Source organism: Dermacentor variabilis, chromosome 9 (assembly GCF_050947875.1).
Source record: "Dermacentor variabilis isolate Ectoservices chromosome 9, ASM5094787v1, whole genome shotgun sequence".
Taxonomy (NCBI): Eukaryota; Metazoa; Arthropoda; class Arachnida; order Ixodida; family Ixodidae; genus Dermacentor; species Dermacentor variabilis.
In genome coordinates, this window is record NC_134576.1 from 75,430,150 (window position 1) to 75,447,751 (window position 17,602).

Below are 17,602 nucleotides of genomic sequence, written 5' to 3' on the forward strand. Positions count from 1 at the left end.
AAAAGGATTCGGGTGCTTTGTTTCACGCGCGCTCGACACTTGACGATTCGATGGCTGACTCCCGTGTTTTCGTGAATATCGTTGCCATCTCCTGTGAACCGTAGGCGTTTTCAAAGTCGTTCAAAACTTGTGACAGCGGTACCGCTGTATTTCTGATTAGAGGCTGCTATTGTTCGTGTGCCTATCTCCTTTTGTACTCGTTGATCGATGCGCGCAGCTGCGGGGTGCGGCGGTAAAAAAAAAAAAAAAAAAAAAAAAAACGATGCGCGAAACTATCCTGTCCAAAGATTCATGGCCTTAGAAACGCGCGCAGGCTCGTGTTGTCTTTCACGAACGTGTGGTTCGTTATTGGATCGCCTTTTGTCTCGCCGGGCTGCGAGGTGCGCATCGCTTTGCATGCCGTGCGTTGAATGAGCACACGTAGTACGTGGGAGGAAGCGGGGATGTCGACGCGCTGAAGATCGTTACACGCGGCCTGGCCAATGTTGTGCAATCTCTTCGTGACACTGGCCTCCTATCGTTCGCTGCTCTCTTCTCCCTCTCTTTCCCTTTCGCTCTCGCTCTTGTTTTCTGTCTGGCGCGGCGAGCCCGAAATGCCACCGTAGGGCAATGCAGTTCTGTGTCGTCCACTGTCAAACGTCCCTCGCCTGCGACTTCAGTTTCAAAAAAGTAGATCATATAGAAAAAAGAATTGAGAAAGGAGGAAAAAGAGGTGATTTTTTGTTCATTTGACGATAACGTCCGCGGGGGGGGGGGGGGGCAATACTTATTCTCGTGTACGAAATGGCCTTCTACCAAAATTACAATGTTTCCTCATGTAGAGCCGGTACTCGTAAATATTGAGTAAGAACACTCAATTAAAGACTCGCTGCTGTGCCATCAGGGGTGGCACGTTCTATGTTGCAACTTCTGTGCAAAATGCAGTGCCCGTAGGTCGGTGAAAACGTGATCTCGCCTAAGAGCCACACCCAGTCAAGCTTCCAGAAAAAGAATGTGGACCTCACATTAGTAAATAGGCCATTGGCACTACTTCGCAATGAACTTTAGAGTCGTTGGCTGTGCAGACCGTGCTTGGTGCCCAGTATTTTACTTTACATTTATTGGTGTATGTTACAATTCTGTTGCTTACACGGGCAGGAACAAATAGGAAACATGGCATAACTTGCGGAACCTGTGCATGTATGCGTCACGGTTCTGGCAGAATATGTTTTGTTATGTCTCATATCTCGTCTGTCTGATGAGTTACAACAAATGATTGAGGACCTTAACAGAGAGAGTGTAAGAGTGGGGTTGAAGATTAATATGCAGAAGACAAAGATAATGATAAATAGCCGGGCAAAGAAACAAGAGTTCAGGATTGCCAGTTGGCCTCCAGAGTCTGTGAAGGAGTATAACACAAACAATAACATAACATAATAACATAAATACAGTCAATCAATAACATAAATACAGATACAATACCCCGCAGGGGCGTCTGCGTCAGCAGGCGTTTGGTGTGTTGCGACACCACGTACCCGAGCACACGAGGGTTGGACCCTCCCGCGTGTAGCCGTGCGCGGCTTAGCCGTGTCTGGGGAAAGGGGGATCCTGGGGGTTGAGCTGATGCGGGGTGTTTGGACCTTTAAGGCCCCCCGGCGGAGGCAACACACCCCTTTGGCCTCTGCTTCACATAGACGGCACCCCCGGACTGACCCACCCGGGGGAAATCTGTAGTTGCCTTTTCCTGTCTCTCTCTCCCTCGAGCCTTCGTCTTTCTCTTACTTTTTCATCTTTCCTGTCTTCTCCTAGCTTCCGTTTACTTCCAATTTTTCCAGGCAGCGAGGGTTAACCTTGTGTGAATAGCCAACCTAGGTTATCTCATATTTGGTTATAGTGATAACTTACAGCTGGCGTTTACAGGACCTGTTTTTTACAGTACCTGTAGCGTCCCCCTGTAGGGCTCCACGGTGGGTGGCTGGCGTTATTGCCGAAAATTAAGTTCTCCTATGGCAAATTCCTTCCCACCCCTCCTTGATCGCCCTCAGAAAAGAGGGCGCACCGAAGATGTATTCAAGTTCTTTGGTCGTGAAAGACCCAACTTCCCACGATTTCACGTGATTCACTCCGAAAAGTCAGACACACAAGTACGCACAATCTCCCCATTTCTAGTTTCAAAGTCTTTAACTGAGGCTCTTGGTCAAGGTTACAAGGCAACAAGGATGGCAAGTGGAGATCTCCTCTTGGAGCTCCAGAATATGAAACAATTTGAAAAGGTACCCAGCCTCGTGTCATTTGGGGACGTTCAAGTGACAGTGACTCCGCACCGCACTATGAACACTACCCGCGGCGTTGTCTCAGACGATGATTTGCTTCAGCTAACAGACGCAGAGCTCTTGGAGGGCTTTAGTGAGCAAAATGTTGTCAATGTGAAAAGAATAAAGATGAGGCGCGACGGTAAAGAGATTGCGACCAAACACATAATACTCACCTTCAATTCAAGTGTCCTACCCGAGTCAATCGAGGCCGGGTACATCAAGCTCCGTGTCAGGCCATACGTGCCAAATCCACTGCGATGTTTCAAATGCCAGCGCTTCGGCCACAGTTCGCAGAGCTGCCGCGGCCGCCAAACATGTGCAAAATGCAGTGCCCACGAACACACATCTGAAGCTTGTGAGAATGCTCTCCACTGTGTAAACTGTGATGGGGAGCACGCCGCATACTCGCATGTGTGCCCATCCTGGAAAAAAGAAAAGGAAATTGTAACAGTTAAAGTAAAGGAAAATATAAGTTTCAAGGAGGCACGCAGGCGGGTATCGTACCTGCCCAAGAAAACCTTTGCCGAAGTGGCGCGTCAGGGGGCAGCGCCACAACGGCCTCCGGCAACTGTCCGACCCACAGGCAGTGAGTCGGCAGTTACGCCATCTGCCCCCGCGGCGGTTGCAGCTAGCGCTGCTCCGTCAACCCAGAATGAGGGACCATCGACCCCGAAGGTGGCCGCCGCCGAGGCTGTCCCAACCTCCCCGGCCCCTTCCAGCGCTGGCAACAGCCGGCGCAGCCAAATCCCGCAGGGTGCCCCATCGACCTCTGGGCTGGTGGGCGCAGGGGTCTTGCCCTCCAAGGCAGGACTCTCTCTTGTAACTTCTCGCTCGCAAGAGCACGTGTCCGGCGCCTCACAAGAGGCAATGGACACAACACCTATCCTCAAGGCGCACCAAGCGCCTAAGGAGCGGCGAGGCTCCCTCGAACGCTTCAAAAAGGGCAGAACTCCCGTTACAGGGCCTCGAAAGAGCTCTGTAACCTAAGACATCACCACCGTTTCCGTAAACACAGCACCAATTTTTCTTTAATATGGATACACAAATCATTCAATGGAATGTCAGAGGTCTTCTTAGGAATCTCGATGATCTACAAGAACTCATCTACCAACACAATCCAAAAGTGCTGTGTTTACAGGAAACACACTTAAAATCCAAACACACAAACTTTCTCCGACAGTACATAACTTTTCGTAAAGATCGCGATGATGCTGTCGCATCATCGGGCGGTGTCGCCATTGTTATCCATAAGAGCATTGCGTGTCAACTTTTCCCGCTACAAACGCCTCTCGAAGCAGTGGCGGTTCGAGCGGTTCTCCTAAACAAACTCATCACCATTAGCTCTCTTTACATACCCCCACATCACAAATTAACGAAACAAGAATTTCAATCCTATATAGATCAATTGCCAGAACCTTATGTTCTTCTCGGCGATTTCAATGCGCACAGCTCCCTGTGGGGCGACTCTCGTACAGACGCGCGAGGTCGTCTCGTTGAACAGTTCCTTTTCTCTTCTGGAGCTTGCCTTCTGAATAAGAAGGAAGCGACATACTATTCTCTCGCAAACAAAATATTTTCTTCAATAGATCTTAGCCTAGTCTCCCCGTCACTACTGTCTGAACTTGAATGGGAAGTAAACGACAATCCTTACGGAAGCGACCACTTCCCTATACTACTAAGAACATATAAAGAACACGAATGTCTACCACAGGCTCCCAGGTGGAAAATTGATACAGCCGACTGGGAGAAATTCCGAACTCTCACCAGGATCTCATGGGATGACATGTCCTCTTTAGAAATTGATGCTGCCGTTCAGTATTTTACAGCCTTCATTATAGATGCCGCGTCTAAATGCATATCTGAAGTAAGTGGTTTCGCATGCAAACGGCGCGTCCCGTGGTGGAACGACGAGTGTAGGACCGCCCGTAAGAAACAAAACAAAGCGTGGGGGTTGCTACGCGCCTCTCCCACTGCGGAGAATCTTATTAACTTTAAAAAAGCAAAATCTGAAGGAAGGAGAACGCGCCGACAGGCCAGAAGAGAGAGCTGGCAGAAGTTTTTATCGGGTATCAACTCTTATACAGAGGAGGGGAATGTCTGGAACAGGGTTAACAGGATAAAAGGACGACAAACTTATTCACTCCCTCTAGTAAATACACAGGGCGATACACTGAAAGATCAGGCCGACTCACTTGGGGAGCACTTTGAGAGTGTATCAAGCTCAAAACATTATTCGCAATCCTTCCTAAAATATAAACAAATAGAAGAATGCAAGCCACTCGTCAATAAATACCGACAGAATGAACCGTACAATTGCCCTTTTAGTGCTGCCGAGTTGAAAGCTGCCTTGAGCGCATGCAAGAGCTCTGCACCGGGATCCGATAGAATCATGTATGAAATGCTCAAAAACTTACACAATGACACGCAAGTAACACTACTTACACTTTTCAACACTATCTGGGACGCAGGGTACCTTCCAACGGCATGGAAAGAAGCCATTGTGGTCCCTGTTTTGAAAGAAGGGAAAGACCCTTCTTCAGTGGCAAGTTACCGCCCGATAGCCCTCACAAGCTGCATGTGTAAGGTATTTGAAAAAATGATAAATCGGCGACTCATCCATTTTCTTGAACAAAACAACATGCTTGATCCCTTTCAGTGTGGCTTCCGAGAAGGGCGCTGCACAACCGACCATCTTGTACGTATTGAAGGACATATTCGTGACGCGCTCGTACACAAACAGTTCTTCGTATCGATATTCCTCGATATGGAGAAGGCGTACGATACGACCTGGCGCTACGGAATCTTGAGAGATTTGACAGAAATGGGCATTCATGGTAATATGCTAAACGTAATAAAAAGCTACTTGTCCAGTCGTACCTTCCGGGTGAAAGTCGGCAATGTGCTGTCACGTCCTTTTACACAAGAAACTGGTGTACCCCAGGGAGGCGTGCTCAGTTGCACACTTTTTATTGTTAAAATGACAACGCTTCGTGCGTCCTTACCACCAGCCATCTTGTATTCCGTCTATGTGGACGACATTCAAATAGGCTTCAAATCCTGTAACCTCGCAGTATGCGAGAGACAGGTACAGCATGGCTTGAACAAGGTGTCAGGGTGGGCACAGAAAAATGGTTTTAAAATCAATCCTCAAAAAAGTTCTTGTGTGCTGTTTACAAGGAAGAGAGGCCTAGTTCCGGATCCTTGCTTACAAATGTGTGGACAACAGATTCCTGTAAACAAAGAGCACAAATTTCTAGGTATTATACTCGACAATAGACTCACTTTCGTCCCACACATTAAACAACTCAAAGAAAAGTGTCTGAAAACAATGAACCTAATGAAACTTCTATCCCAGACTACGTGGGGTAGTGACAGGAAGTGCCTAATGAATCTGTATAAGAGCCTCATCCGGTCACGATTAGATTATGCTGCCGTGGTATATAACTCTGCCGCCCCCAGCGCGCTAAAGATGCTAGACCCGGTTCACCATTTAGGCATCCGTTTAGCCACGGGCGCTTTCAGAACAAGCCCAATTAAAAGCTTATATGCCGAATCGAATGAATGGTCTCTCCACCTACAGAGATCATACAACAGCTTTACATATTTCCTTAAAGTACGCTCTAATCCTGAACATCCCTGTTTTGATACCGTTACCGATATGACGTGCGCTACACTTTTCAGCAACCGTCCCTCCATAAGACAGCCTTTTTCGCTGCGTGTGAAGGAGCTTAGCAATGAAATGCATGTCCCACTCCTCGAGCATCGCTTAATGCACACAATCAAGCTCTTACCTCCTTGGGAGTGGAAGGTGATACAATGTGACATATCCTTTATAAAAGTTACGAAGCACGCTCCTGAGGCCGAAATCAGAATGCATTTCCTAGAACTCCAGCACAAGCATTCCTGTGCAGAGTTCTACACAGACGCTTCGAAGTCAAATGCCGGGGTATCCTATGCAGCCGCCGGCCCATCCTTCTCGGAATCCGACGTTCTGCATCCGGAAACAAGCATATTTACGGCTGAGGCCTACGCATTACTCTCTGCTGTGAAGCATATAAGAAAATCAAAACTTCCAAAAGCAGCGATCTATACAGACTCCCTAAGCGTCGTGAAGGCCTTGATGTCAGTCTATACACACAAAAATCCTGTACTTAGTGAACTCTACACCGTCTTGTGTAAAGCGTACATATCTAACCAGCGTATCGTTATATGCTGGGTGCCTGGCCACAGGAGCATTGAGGGTAACGTTCTGGTGGACGAGATGGCCACGTCAATCGCATCGCAAACTGTTAACCCTGCCGCTGCGGTGCCTGTCACAGATCTGAGGCCTTTCTTGCGAAGGAGATTGCGGGACCACTGGCAACGTATGTGGGACGCGGAAACGAATAATAAGCTCCACCTGATAAAACCACAGTTAGGATTCTGGCCCTCTACTACAAAATCGCGCCGAACAGATGTCCTATTCTGTCGGCTCAGAATAGGACACACGTTTGGCACCCATAATTTTCTACTAACCGAAAGTGAGCCTCCAACCTGTGGTAGATGCGGGGAGAGGCTGACCGTGCTCCACGTCCTTCTGGAGTGTCGGGAAGCCGAATCTGAAAGAATGAAACATTTTTCCTTAGCTTACAGACAGCACATCCCTCTTCATCCAGTAATGTTCCTCGGCCCAGAACCGCTTTTTAACACAGACACAGTCCTAGGTTTTCTGAGAGATGTGATCCTACATGTTATTAGCCCCATGCATTCCTAGCGCTTCCTCTCTTTAGAGGATGCCGCTGGGATAGTTGTACGGTATAGCACACGCCTCCAGACCCTTGGGTTTCAAGGGCTCTAAGGAGGCAGTAGTGCTCTAGCATTTATTATAATCTGATATATTTTACCTATTGTATCATTCTTTTTAAATGCATCGAAATGTTCATAGTACAGGTCATATGTCATCGCCATAATTTTATTACATAGATTTTACGCACTGTAGAGCGTATATTTTAAGGCCCCTTTACAGCCACGTCACACCAATTTCATAGTAGTCATGGTTACACTGCACACCCACTACCACAGACATGGCGCTCTTTGGCCATTCCTGGCCCTTGCGCCATAAAACCCCATACATCATCATCAGATACAATCAGATACATGATACAGGTATGTCGAAGCAGCAGTCGTCCGGGTACAGAAAATATATCGGACTTTCACAACGAAAAGCAGGGACTCTCAGAGTAAGGGGAAACCAACTAGGATCAGCCCGGCACGATTTTTAGTCTGTATTAAGAAAAAATTTTCTGAGCATTTTTTGGAAAATCTGAACTGAGGTAGCTGTAACGAGAGCTTCAGCTTTTTCCGAATATTTGTTTAGTAGGTCTGGTATCATAAAACTTCGTTTTTGATCGCCATATTTTGTATGGGAACGTGACCTGGGTATTAAATTCTTTCGTAGGCAGTACAGACCAGGTTTCACTTGTTATTTGGTTTGCAAAGGTCTTGTTTGGTGCTTATGCAAAATTTCTAGAGCCAGTTTATATCTCTTGAGCCTTCTTGTAACAGAATACTGGGGCTGTATTTTGTAAGGATTCTTTACTCTGATTCTGTCCATTTCTCATCAGCATTGAGTGGTTGATAGCAGTGCATTGTGCCATGTCAGCCAGTGATGAAGGGGTAAAAAAATAATAATGAAAAGAAGTGTCATGCATAAGCATATATCGTCATCATCTTGGCCTACCAAGATTGAGCTTCTATTTTGTTTACACCAGTACAGGGATTCATATGTCCAGAACCACTGTAATGCTTATGCTGTTTATGTTGAGGGAGGAAGCTGCGGCCTTCAACAATCCCAACTGCAATGTGAAAAGTGTGGCAGAATTCTCGTGTCATTTCAGGCTTAGTCTTTCTTTACGGTGCATTTCATCGATGTGCGCAGCTGTGGGGTGCCGTGGAAAAGCAAAATATGATGCCCGAAACTATCCTGTCCTATTTTTACTGCTAAAAAAAGCTGCTTTCTTATTCTGGTGCGATTTGGTCAATGTGGTGCAATATGTGGAGGAGGTGCACTTCGCTACGAGATTTTGATGGGGAGTAGTTTGATGAGTTGTAGATGCTGGACTGGGTAGGATTTGGAAAAGGTAACATTGGGACATAGGAAAGAGAAAACTGGGGAGAGGCCCTGACAGTGCGATTCAACGCTAAAGAAAATTGTGTGGATGATTATGTTATATTTCCTATAGAAAAATTCAGGAAAAGGCAAAAAAAGAAAGGCTAACATGAGCCTGCTCATTATAGTAAAGGGAGTGCTCTGGAAAGGCATTGGTTCATTCCCTGTACCAGTACGAATTTTTCTCCAAAACTGTGAAGCTTTCTTTCCTAGCAATCAGTTTGGATTTTCGTTGTAGCTTTCTGCGACTGAAAAAAAGCTGCACTTTTTCTTTTGGGAATCACCACAGGTGTATCCCTTCAATTTAATTTCAATAAACGATTTCCCCCCTCCCCCCCCTCTCTCTCTCTTTTGTAAAACTGTTCTCTTTGTAGATTTCCACAGAAGTGATTTGCCAGAATTTGTTGTTACCTGTCCACACCACTTTGTCAGCGCTTTTTATGAGAATGTGGTGCTTCATGTGAGTGTCAGACTCAAAGCAGGCAGCAGTGCCTGGCAGAGGTTGATCTCCAAAATCACTTTTGCAGCTATTTAAGAGCCCTCATTCATTAGTGACAGCTTGAACTGTGAAAGAATTTTGCGGCCCTTAGAGTTGCAATTTGTCAGCATTTAAGTTGTGTCCTCTTGCTTAAAGCCAACAGTGATGTTTATTGAAGGGTAACCTGACATTCTGGACCTGCAGTGGTTGCTTAGTAGCTAGGGTGTTGGGCTGCTAAGCACGAGGTCGTGGGATCGAATCCTGGCCATGGCGGCTGCATTTCGATGGGAGTGAAATGCGAAAACACCTGTGTACTTATATTTAAGCGCACGTTAAAGAACCCCAGGTGGTACGAGTTTCCAGAGTCCCCCACTATGGCTTGCCTCATAATAAGATCGTGGTTTTGACACGTAAAACCCATAGTTTATTTTTTGACAGTCAAGATTGGACAGAATGTTTGCCTTTAGGGACTCCTTTAATGTTCGGAAATTTGTGTTTTGAAGACGTTCTTATAAGGTCTGCAACATTGCCAAGGTACTGGTGAAAGATGGGAAGCACGCAAGCTTTGGATATACAGAGTGCAAGAGGTATTTGAGGACATGATTTCCAACCGCTGCAGACGTCAGTAGTTTCATTCCGTCTATGTACTGCATCTTTATCAAGCCCTCCATCACCTAGTGAGCACATTTGTCCTCGGGCAGCTGCTTACAGTCTGATGCAGAATACGAAACACATTCAGTCGTAGTTGCCTTTATTGCCGGTTACACTGGGTTGGAGATAGTAGGAGCCTTCTTGAATGGGGCAAAGTCTCTTGTTCTTGGACTGAGAACGAGGCTCACATCTTCAAACAGCAAACTGCCATCTTTGACAAAGCACTGCCAGTTGTCAGGTGTCGTTCAGATGATTTTCTTCACCAACTGGAGGTCAGTGGGACAAAAGCATTGTTGGCCACTGCCAAGCAGCTTCAGGTGGCAGAGTTGACTCTCAAGCTATCTATGCATGAGGACATTTGGCAGCATTAGGCCTAAGGGATAGGTTTCATTTCTCCCACATAGCCTGTGCTATTCAAGAATGGGCAGCTGTACACTTGTGTGGACACATGTCAGAAGTGTGTTTTGGTTCTCTATAGATAAACCTCCTACATTTATCTATTAGTTGCAATGATGTGAAGCAAACAGGCAATGGAGCCAGAGAAAGCACAGGTGAAATTAATCGTTATGTTTATTTTTGATGGAGATTTGATAGCGCAAAGTGAAACCTCATCTTCCACACTTCACATACTGTGCTTTACAATTAAGCTACCATGGCAGCCATCCTCCTGTCAACATTTTTGGGTATTTGTGGTTGTGCACAAGGCCTGTCTTTTTTTTCCCTGGCCTGCCACCGAGAGCAGGCTCGCTCTTGTGCAAAATAAATTACAATTAACCTTGGGTGCCTGTCCCACTCCCGGCCTGTGGAAAATCCTTTCAACCGCATGTATTACAAAGTATGTGAACATAGAAGCAGTTGACCGGCGAATTAACCCTCCTGTGCTTCCTCATGGCATCAAGATTGCCAGGGGCCTTGCTATGCAATGGAGGGAAAATAAGGAGAACCAAGGTACTCTAGCCACTCTCTTGATTCTTCTCATTCATTACTTTTCTGTATGAATGGTGCAACTCAGGTAGACTAACTAACAGCCATACTTGCCAAAGGCCGCTGTTGCGAAAACAGTGGCCGACATCACCAAGCACTATCTGATCCGAGCATAGAGCCATTTTTGAAGCAGAATTCAGTCAATTAGGATGTAGGTGATTCTGTTCAGAAACAGCAATAAAAAAGAGAGTGTAAAAGCTTTGACTCAACTATATCTAATTTTGTCTGCAATACTGTTCTTCCTGATCTCATTGTGGTCTCAGCTTGTGCATCGTGTATAGGGTAAGCTGTTTTGCATCAACATGGCTTTCTGCCCTTTTTCTCACGTCGGCTCTTCCTGGCCTAGTATCATGATGTGCCTTTGCTGTTTCTGTGCAGAGGTGGCAAGGGACAACCTCGCTAGTCCATCCATGGAAGTGGTCTGCGGCCTGGTGTCCCCGGTGTCTGACGGTTACGGCAAGGCTGGCCTGGCACCTGCCAACCATCGATGCCGAATGCTATCCCTGGCTCTGGCCTCCTCCTCCTGGGTCAGGTTAGTGGCCAAAGAACCGTGGCTTTGTGGAGGAAAGAGTGAGCGACTGAACCACTGGAGAAGGGACCAGCTTTTGCTTCAAACAACCTTTGCTCCTAGCATTTGGCACTGGTCATACATTCTTTTTCACCCTCACCTCGCCTTCCTTGCGCCTCATCTCGGTGAAGGGCACATTTTATTTAAGGTCCCTGTTTTTCCTGAAATCTGGGCACCTTGCCACTTTTATTCAGTGTAGTGAAGAGTGGTACATACTTTGACTCCTCTCCAACCTTACCAACCACTGTGCACAAAGCAGTCGGAAATCAGCAAAAAGATGAAAGGAGTTGAGTGATAAGGTGAGCTATTTAGCATGTGTTTATGATAGCATGAAACACCTGCTTTCATCATCTGGAACATTTATTCTAAAACGATCGGAAGAATTTTTTTTTCCTTATTCTGCCCACCGTCTTTTTGGGCCTTTCTTTCCTTTCCTCCCATTTCATGCCGAGTTATGTGATGGTGAATATATGCTGGATAAACACTTTGCTTTTCAATAGAGTGCTTTCTCTCTCTCTACTGCAAATTGTCTACATCTCAAGCTTTTCTCTGAAATCATGTTTGAAAAAGCAGCTGTTGCTTAATGCACACCTGTACTTTTCGTTAAGTAAATGTTTGGAATCTTGTAAAAACACCACTGGTATTGAAAACAATTTTGGCAGTTTGTACAGGTCATTTTACAACGAATTTTGCTTTTGTGCACCAGTATTCTTTAAGTTAGCCAGTGTGTCATTGCCATTTGAGATTTAGGCTAGAGGATGTAAGCGGGTTTACGTACACAGAAACTGAGACTCTGCTCGAGTCCTGCTAGAACCCAAGCAGATTAATTTGCAGGGTTCATATCTTTAAATCTAAAGCTCTCTGTTAATTTTCATTTGTGCACAGCACCAGCTACTTTGCAATGTTGTGCAGGCATATGTGCCATGTGTAATCTTGCCACATTACTCAGTATGGATTCTTAGGCATAGACAGGACACTCCTTGTGGAAGCTTTCTTTTCTTTCTGCTTGTTTGCACTAAGAGTCTTCAGTTAGGTCAGGTTTTGCAAGTTAATGGCCATTACACATTTATATGTAATTGTGCTTTTTTGTGTGTAGCTATATGTTGGTTTCTATAAATTAAGCTCACTCCTTTCACTGGTTAGACTTAGCAGCTGAAGTTAATTATGATTCTTTAGTTAGTCTCTGCTTCAAGTAAGCAGCCCTGCTTATTGAAATAAAAGAAAGTTTCAGTGCAGCTTACACAGTGCTGCAGCTTGCCAGCAGGGCAAGCATGAGACAAGATCAGGTTCCTTGTTTTGTTCTATGGGCAAAGGATTTTTTGTTTGTTTCATGTGCGTATTTGTGTGTGTGTGTTTGCGTACTCCATCTTTGCCCTGTTCGCTCCACCACACGGGTGCTGTGCGATTGTTGCTGTTTGTTTTTCCTTGTGTGTGTGTGTTTGTGTGTGCATAAACTCTGTGTTCTTTCCTTGAGCAAAGCATAGCTTTAAGTTGGTATGGCTATGATCCTCAGACCTGAATCTTTATACTCCTAAGCTTTCCCCAACTGTGAACACTACCTGGAGCTCTGAAAGTGGGGAGCAGAACAATGCAATCCATTTCCAGGTGTTCAAGAATAGCCATAGGTGGCATTGGGTGCTGCTTTAGTGATACCTCCTTTAGTGATTCTTGCATTGAGGAGTTACCTGAAAGACACCCCTTCACTGAAGTGCCTTTAAGTTGACATTCAGGACACCTTATAACTAAATAATAGCACAGTAAGTGCCAGACATCATTATTGAGTCAGATTGCTTTGTGTGGGTTGAACGATGAAATGTTGGTAGATTGAATTATTGCTTTATTTATATTGTTTATCACTGATAATGTTAAAGGAAGCAAAAAGAGAAGCCATTTGATGATGGCTTAGAGTGGCCTTTGCCCGTGTTTATGCACTCACAGTACAAGTAAGTGCACAGACGTGGCTGTTGTAATGGAAATGAATTCTGTCACAGTTTTTCTACAAGATTTCAAAAGTGGCCATGCCTTATACAAAGGCAAACAAATACGATAAATATGACATTCTAGTTGAAGTTGAAAAAAAAAAAAAAGAGAGTTGGCTGGGTTGTAATCTTACATAAAGCAAATAACTGGTGCTTTCTTTTTTAATCTAGCAGAATGAGGGGAAAAAAAAGAAAGTAAACATAGTTGAGAGGCTGCAGAGGAATAAATGGAGTGGTGATATTTGACAACTTGCAAGCGCATGAGATGTATGGTTGAAGTAGTGCATGGTTAATTGAAGATTTCTGAAAAAGAGGCCTTTGTCCTGTAGTGGAATTAAAAGTAGGCTGATCATAAGGATGTTGACAGCTTCAGTAAAGCGATGGAACTGCTCTCCACCCCTAGAAGCCAAGGCATCACTCTGATTGAAGGAATGTCTTTGAATGCAGGCGCAAGTTTGTCATTCGTTCATGTTATTCGCTCCAGAAGTAATGTCTTCCAACAACTTGTCCGCTCATCTGTTCCTCCGGCTTTTTGCACATCCGACCTCTGCCAGGCTAGACACGTGGGAGTGTGAGCAGGAGAGTTGGACGCAGACACGGCGCGTGCTGGACCACCACCGGCAGAGGATAGCCATTGAAGGGCTGCCCACGCAATCGGGTCCCAAGCGTCGACGGAGGCGGCAGAGTAACGACAACCTGAATGGTGAGCTCCGCACCCTGCGCATTCCTCTGCTCATGCGTCAAGGAATGGACTTCTTCGGCTGCACCCACACGCGGCCATAGATCTCGAGGGGTCTGTTGAAAGGGTGCGATAGCCTACAACTGTTCCTACCCACTGCGGTAGATCAGTGGCTATGGCGTTGTGCTGCTGAACACGAGGTTGCAATCCTGGCTGCAGCTGGCACATTTCATTGGGGCCAGAATGCAAAAACACTTTCTCACTTTCAATTTTAATTTAATTCAATTTCATTGATTAGTAAATTAATACAGAGAGATTATTGTTATACCTGCCCCGCAGGGGCGTCTGCGTAAGCAGGCGTTTGGTGTGTTGCGACACCACGTACCCGAGCACACGAGGGTTGGACCCTCCCGCGTGTAGCCGTGCGCGGCTTAGCCGTGTCCGGGGAAAGGGGGATCCTGGAGGTTGAGCCGATGCCGGGTGTTCGGACCTTTAAGGCCCCCCGGCGGAGGCAACACGCCTCTTTGGCCTCCGCTTCACGTAGACGGCACCCCCGGACTGACCCACCCGGGGGAAATCGGTAGTTGCCTTTTCCTGTCTCTCACTCTCCCTCCAACCTTCGTCTTTCCCTCACTTTCCATCTTTCCTGTCTTCTCCTAGCTTCCGCTCACTTCCAATTTTCCAGGCAGCAAGGGTTAACCTTGTGTGAATAGCCAACCTAGGTTATCTCATATTTGGTTATAGTGATAACGTACAGCTGGCGCATACAGGACCTGCTTTTTACAGTCCCTGTAGCGTCCCCTTGTAGGGCTCCACGGTGGGTGGTTGGCGTTATTGCCGAAAATTCAATCCCTTTATGGCAACCTCTTTCCCTCCGCTTCCTGATCGCCCTCAGAAAAGAGGGCGCACCGAAGATGTATTTCAGTTTTTTGGACGACAAAGACCCAACTTCCCACGATTTCACGTCGTTCATTCAGAAATGCCAGATAAACAAGTACGCACAATCTCCCCATTTCTAGTTTCTAAGTCTTTAACTGAGGCTCTTGGTCCAGGTTACAAGGCATCAAGGATGGCAAGTGGAGATCTCCTTTTGGAGCTCCGTGACCTGAAACAATACGAAAAGCTACCTAATCTAGTGTCTTTTGGTGACTTTCAAGTGACAGTGACTCCACACCGCACTATGAACACTACACGCGGCGTTGTCTCAGATGATGACCTGCTTCAGCTGACAGAGGCAGAACTCCTAGAGGGCTTCAATGAGCAAAATGTTGTTAATGTGAAAAGAATAAAGATACGGCGCGACGGTAAAGAAATTGCAACCAAACACCTAATTCTCACTTTCAATTCAAGTGTCCTGCCCGAATCAATCGAGGCCGGGTACATAAAGCTCCGTGTCAGGCCTTACGTGCCTAATCCACTCCGATGTTTCAAATGCCAGCGCTTCGGCCACAGCTCGCAGAGCTGCCGAGGCCGCCAAACTTGTGCTAAATGCAGTGCCAAAGAACACACCACTGAAACCTGTGAGAACCCTCTCCGCTGTGTAAACTGCGATGGGGAGCACGCCGCGTACTCGCGGTCGTGCCCATCCTGGAAGAAAGAAAAGGAAATTGTTACAATTAAAGTCAAGGAAAATATCACTTTCAAAGAGGCACGCAGGCGGGTTTCATACCTGCCCAAGAAAAGCTTTGCCGAAGTGGCGCGTCAGGGGGCAGCGTCACAACGGCCTCCGGCGGCTGTCCGACCCACAAGCAGTGAGTCGGCAGTTACGCCGTCTGCCTCTGCGGCGGTTGCAGCTAGCGCTGCTCCATCAACCGTGGAGAAGGGACCATCGATCCCGAAGGTGGGCGCAGCCGAGGCTGCCTCAACCTCCCAGGTCCCTTCCAGCGCTGGCAACGGCCGGCGCAGCCAAATCCCCCAGGGAGCCCCAACGACCTCCGGGCTGGTGGGCGCAGCGGTCTTGCCCTCCAAGGCGGGACTCTCTCTGATAACTTCTCGCTCGCAGGAGCACGTGTCCGGCGCCTCACAAGAGGCAATGGACACAACACCTATCGCCACGGCGCGCCAAGCGCCTAAGGAGCGGCGAGGCTCCCTCGAACGCTCCAGAAAGAGCAAAACTCCCGTTACAGGGCCTCGAAAGGGCTCTGTAATTTAATCACTGTAATTTCCATAATCACTACTTCTGTTTCTGTACACACAGCACATATTAACTCCCAATATGGATACACAAATAATTCAATGGAACGTCAGAGGTCTTCTCAGAAACCTTGATGATGTGCAGGAACTTATACAAAAACACAATCCAAAAGTGCTGTGTTTACAGGAAACACATTTAAAAAACAAACACACAAACTTTCTTCGACAGTATCTAACTTTTCGCAAAGATCGCGATGATGCCGTCGCATCATCGGGGGGTGTTGCCATAGTCACTCATAGAAATATAGCGTGCCAACCTTTACAGCTACAAACGCCCCTTGAAGCAGTGGCGGTTCGAGCTGTCCTACTAAACAAACTCATCACCATTTGCTCGCTTTACATACCCCCGCATTACCAACTAAACAAACATGAATTTCAGTCCTTGATCGATCAATTGCCAGAACCCTATGTTGTTCTTGGCGATCTCAATGCGCACAGCAGCCTGTGGGGAGACTCTCGTATCGATGCGCGAGGTCGCCTCGTTGAACAATTTCTTTTTTCGTCCGGTGCGTGTCTGCTGAATAAGAAGACACCCACATATTATTCTCTCGCAAACAGAACATTTTCTTCAATTGACCTCAGCCTAGTTTCCCCTTGTATACTGTCTGAACTCGAATGGGAAGTCACCAAGAATCCTTACGGAAGCGACCACTTCCCCATACTGCTAAAAACACATAAAGAAAAAGAATGTCTACCACAGGCTCCTAGGTGGAAGATCGATACAGCTGACTGGGAGAAGTTCCGAAACTTAACTAATATCTCATGGAATGACATGTCTTGTTTAGGAATTGATGCTGCTGTGCAGTATCTTACAGCCTTCATTATAGATATTGCATCTAAATGCGTATCAGAAGTAAATGGCTTGGCATGTAAACGGCGGGTCCCGTGGTGGAACGAAGACTGTAGGATCGCTCGTAAGAAACAAAACAAAGCGTGGGGGTTGCTACGCGCTTCTCCCACTGCAGAGAATCTAGTCAACTTTAAGCAAGTAAAATCCCAAGGCAGGCGAACCCGCCGACAGGCCAGAAGAGAAAGCTGGCACAAGTTTTTATCGAGTATTAACTCGTTTAGGGATGAGGCCAAAGCCTGGAACAGAGTTAATAGGATTAGAGGGCGGGAAACACATTCGCTCCCCCTGGTAAACACACAGGGCGATACACTGCAAGACCAGGCAGACTCACTTGGAGAATATTTTGAGAGCGTGTCAAGTCAAACAAATTATACACAATCCTTTCTCAAATACAAACAAACAGAAGAACGTAAGCCATTAACAAGAAAAGGTCGAGAGAATGAGCCGTACAACCGTCCTTTTTGTATTGCGGAATTGAGAGCTGCCTTGAGCGCATGCAACAGCTCCGCACCAGGATCTGATAGAATCATGTATGAAATGCTCAAACACTTACACAATGACACGCAGGATACACTACTCACACTTTTCAACACCATTTGGGATGCAGGGTACCTTCCAACTGCATGGAAGGAAGCCATTGTGGTCCCTGTTTTGAAACAAGGCAAGGACCCTTCCTCAGTGGCAAGTTACCGCCCGATAGCCCTCACAAGTTGCATCTGTAAGGTGTTTGAAAAAATGATTAATCGGCGACTCATTCATTTCCTTGAACTGAGCAAAA

General features: G+C 46.5%; 1 protein-coding gene across 2 annotated transcripts in view; it reads left to right on the plus strand.

Moving 5' to 3' along the window:
* Nmnat (nicotinamide mononucleotide adenylyltransferase) overlaps positions 1-17,602 on the plus strand; it is a 49,587-nt gene that overhangs the window by 573 nt on the left and 31,412 nt on the right. For both annotated transcript variants that reach the window (XM_075668477.1, XM_075668476.1), the window contains exons 2-3: positions 10,934-11,087; positions 13,657-13,805. In XM_075668477.1, coding sequence (XP_075524592.1) covers positions 10,934-11,087; positions 13,657-13,805 — 303 coding nt within the window. The remainder of the gene's footprint in view (positions 1-10,933; positions 11,088-13,656; positions 13,806-17,602) is intronic.